A 3,569-nucleotide genomic window follows, 5' to 3' on the forward strand; every position below is an offset into this window, starting at 1 on the left:
TTTTCAATGAAGTCAAAGTCAGGGGACTGTGAGGGCCATTCCAAAAGCCTGTAGTCTGTATAATGACTACTTTTATATTATTACTTCAACTATGATTTCCCAATAATGCTTATGTATTTTTGAGCAAAAATGTGAGAACAAAGATTTCACAAAAAGCTAATATTTTATTGCTGGTTTTACTGATTGTACAAAAATAGCCTACCACTGATTTTCATAACTTTTTCCAGGTATAGGCTTGGGATTCGTTGATTAATGATAAATTTTTTTTTTTTGGCATTTTTGTCACATATGGGAATTTTATATTAGATTTTAGTTGAGGGCTCAAGATTCTTAATTTGTTTATAGCACTGTGTGCAACGCAACATTTACATAATAAATGATGGCACTCTTTGAAGCATTTAGCCAACATAGTGTCTTTTATTTTTACATACATTATCTTTAGACTTTTGCCTCACCTTTTCATTTGAGATGATTAAGTGGCCTAAATGGTGAGGCACATCATGTGTTAAGGCCATAGCTTAATTTCAGTGTCATGATCCAAAGTCCAACTGTTGCAACAACATGCAGCAACTTCAACTACGGAAAGGACTGGAAAGGATTTATCGGGAGAAGGATTTGAAATTATGGGCTCAGTAAGTAATCTAGTCTTTATTAGACAAAAACAAATATATCTTAAATGTATAAAGAAGTAAACAATTGAAAGGTCAGTCTGGTGTAGCTTTTCTAAATGACAATTGGGCTAAAGGGGAAGGTTGGGGCCTAACATCTGAATTTCTGACTGCAGACTATAACGTGTAATACACTGATTAGCCACAACATTAAAACCAGTTATCTGTTTTAATGTTGAGGCTGACTGTTGTATGTGTTCTGGCAAAACAAAGCAAAACAAAAAACAAAACGTGTAATAACAGACAGTTACAGCCTACCATGTTTTGGCTCAGGTAATAAGTCAAGTCAACATGACAATGCCCATCATGAGCCAACATAAATCCCTCTTATATAATATATTATTTAACCAGGAAAGTAGATAGTAGAGATTAAAAATCCCCCCGAGTGTCCTGGCCAAGATACCAGCAGCACACAGATTATAGAGGGAAACGTAACACAGCCTTGTACTAAATTGGAAAATATTCATAAAAAGATATTCATAAAATGTTGTGAGCACATGGGATGAAAGAGTCTGATGTGATCAAAGATATGATAAAAAGCACATTGTAAAATATATAAAATAGCTGTCAACATGGTATTATAAATAATATAAAAATAGATAGAAAATAGTAAATATATAAAGGTTTCCATTCTTTAAAATGAAAGCATGCGATGGATGAATAAAGCAATAAAGCATATGACACTGATTATAAAAGATGCAGGCCTAATATATAATTCCAGCCAAATAAAATAATCTAGAAACACTGACACCTACATTGGCTCACATCTGAATAATAAAGAATAATTGTGGACTTATTTTCACATTGTTTAAACATGGATATAAGACTTACCTCTTGTGTTACTCCATTGCAGGTACTCATCAAGAATGACTAATACTCACCTGAACAGAGACTGATCTACTGAGGCCATAGGATGGTAAAAAGTGTAATGGTAACCTATGCCCTGTGGGCAATAGGTGGACCCTGGGGCCTTCACCACTTATATTTAGGAAGAGACAGCCATGCTCTGCTATGGATGCTAACCATGGGAGGGTTTGGGTTTGGCTGGGTTAGAGAGGTCATACGTATCCCTGCTTACGTTGGTGAGGCCAATCAAGACGCAGAGAGTGAGAGAAAAAGACCCCCCACCATGGTCCCTCCACCTGTGAGTCCTGTCAGATTTGCTGGTCAGGTGTGTGTTGGGATATACTTTGGCACCGTGGCTTTGATAGGACTGAACTCCCTTAGTTTCTTCTACTTGATAGTTCTGCCTTTATGTGTGGGTGCAGGGGTACATCTGGTGTCCAGTATTGGTCAACAGACCTCTGATCTCCAAAAAACCTTAACTACTTGTCTCATAACCTCCCCAATATTCTATGGCAGCACGTTGTCACCTCTCCCTATTAGCCTGGCTGCCAGTGTCACTGCTGCACAGCACCGCAGGTTCAAACCACCAAGGACACCTCAGAGCACACAGGAACTAGGTGATCATCTCACAAATATGATAACATCGGCTGTTTTCCTTTTTCACATTAATAACATTCGCCTACTAAAATTATATTTTGTTCCCGTCTTTTGCCCAGGTCCACGGCTTTACAGGCTGGGTCTAGCTTGGCTGGCCTTCTCTGCTCCGCTGGGTTACTGTATTTTCCATAACACCACAGCCACACTATACTACCTGTCTGACTGTGTAGCAGCACTGCTGGATATTTTCTGGTTTCTACCTTGGCTCAGAAGTGTGTTGGAGTACATTCTTTTAATGCCATATCGGATCTTGTGTGTTCTTACTGGAGGGGGGTATTATGAAGAGACTTGGAGGAAGGTGCTGGAAATACTGCTCAAAGAGTACACTGAGAAAGAAAAAGAGGCGCTGCAGGTAAGCATTTGCATATCTCTAAAAAGTAAGTGATGAATTAAGATAGCTACAGTTTGAGGTGTATACTTTATATCAGTGTCTATATTTTTAGTGTAAACTTATTGCTATGGTATAATCATAATTTATAACCTGTGTATTTATTTGTGTTGCAGGTATTGTCTTTGGAAACAGAGGCCTCTCTTGAAGAGGTAACTCGAAGCTATAGGGAGCTGGCAAAGACATGGCATCCAGACCACAACCCCAGGAAGGATGCTGAGGCAATGTTTGTAAAGATCCAAGAGGCTTATGAGGTCCTACTGCGTCGGCACAGACCCCATCGATTCAAGTAGTTGCCCTTTATTCCATGTTGACAGCCCTGAAGAGTTGCAAGGGCAAAGGGATGTGAGACTCTTGCATCGTTTCTCAGTCATCATTTTCTATTGTTCATGGAACATAAATCAACTCGAGACTTGCAGTGTGTTGACATCACCGTTTGTTAGAAACATGCTTCCACTTGTCCGACAGCATTTTAACAGCTGTCTGATTGGCAGAGTTTGCTGCCACCTCGTGGTCATTTGTGTGTAACAACACCATAAACTATTCATCATAACAATTTTACTTATGTTTGAATGTCTGCTTGCTTGCAATTAAAAGCTGAGCTGCCACCGCCTTGCACATAGACCATCCTTTCATTTCACCGCACGAATACTAAAAGTAAGTAGTGAACGGTGTGATAATTATGTAATGGGGGCATACTGACAGACGCCAAAGAGAAAGAGAAATTGCAAAATAACCCGCCCTCTCCATTCCCCACCAACATTTCCGGAAGAGGCCTTGATTACAAAAAGTGTCTGAATTTTCAAAGAATAATTTGACTAAACCCAGCAGTTTACTGGCCAGCTTGTGGGCGAGTATTTCTCCAAATAGATATTAATAGGCGCGCAGCAGTCTAGAGTCTTCTGTTTCGCCTTTATTCTTATAGCATGAATTTTACCACATTTTTTGCCACCTGCACCCAGAGCTGACATGCATCGATGCATTCGACAATCAGTGAATCAAGAGCTCTG

At 39.4% G+C, this 3,569-nt stretch overlaps 1 protein-coding gene across 1 annotated transcript; it reads left to right on the forward strand.

Annotated features, from left to right (window-relative positions):
• The first annotated feature begins 501 nt into the window (after positions 1 to 501).
• On the forward strand, positions 502 to 3,167 carry dnajc22 (DnaJ (Hsp40) homolog, subfamily C, member 22). Its single transcript, XM_071476226.1, has 4 exons — positions 502 to 632; positions 1,522 to 2,131; positions 2,231 to 2,523; positions 2,676 to 3,167. The coding sequence occupies exons 2-4, from the start codon at positions 1,582 to 1,584 to the stop codon at positions 2,850 to 2,852; spliced, it is 1,020 nt and encodes a 339-aa protein (XP_071332327.1). The 5' UTR covers positions 502 to 632; positions 1,522 to 1,581; the 3' UTR covers positions 2,853 to 3,167.
• Positions 3,168 to 3,569: the final 402 nt, after the last annotated feature.

This window comes from Trachinotus anak, unplaced genomic scaffold, assembly GCF_046630095.1.
Source record: "Trachinotus anak isolate AG129_WGS33_773 ecotype Australia unplaced genomic scaffold, CSIRO_AGI_Tana_v1 ptg000004l, whole genome shotgun sequence".
In the NCBI taxonomy this organism is placed as follows: domain Eukaryota; kingdom Metazoa; phylum Chordata; class Actinopteri; order Carangiformes; family Carangidae; genus Trachinotus; species Trachinotus anak.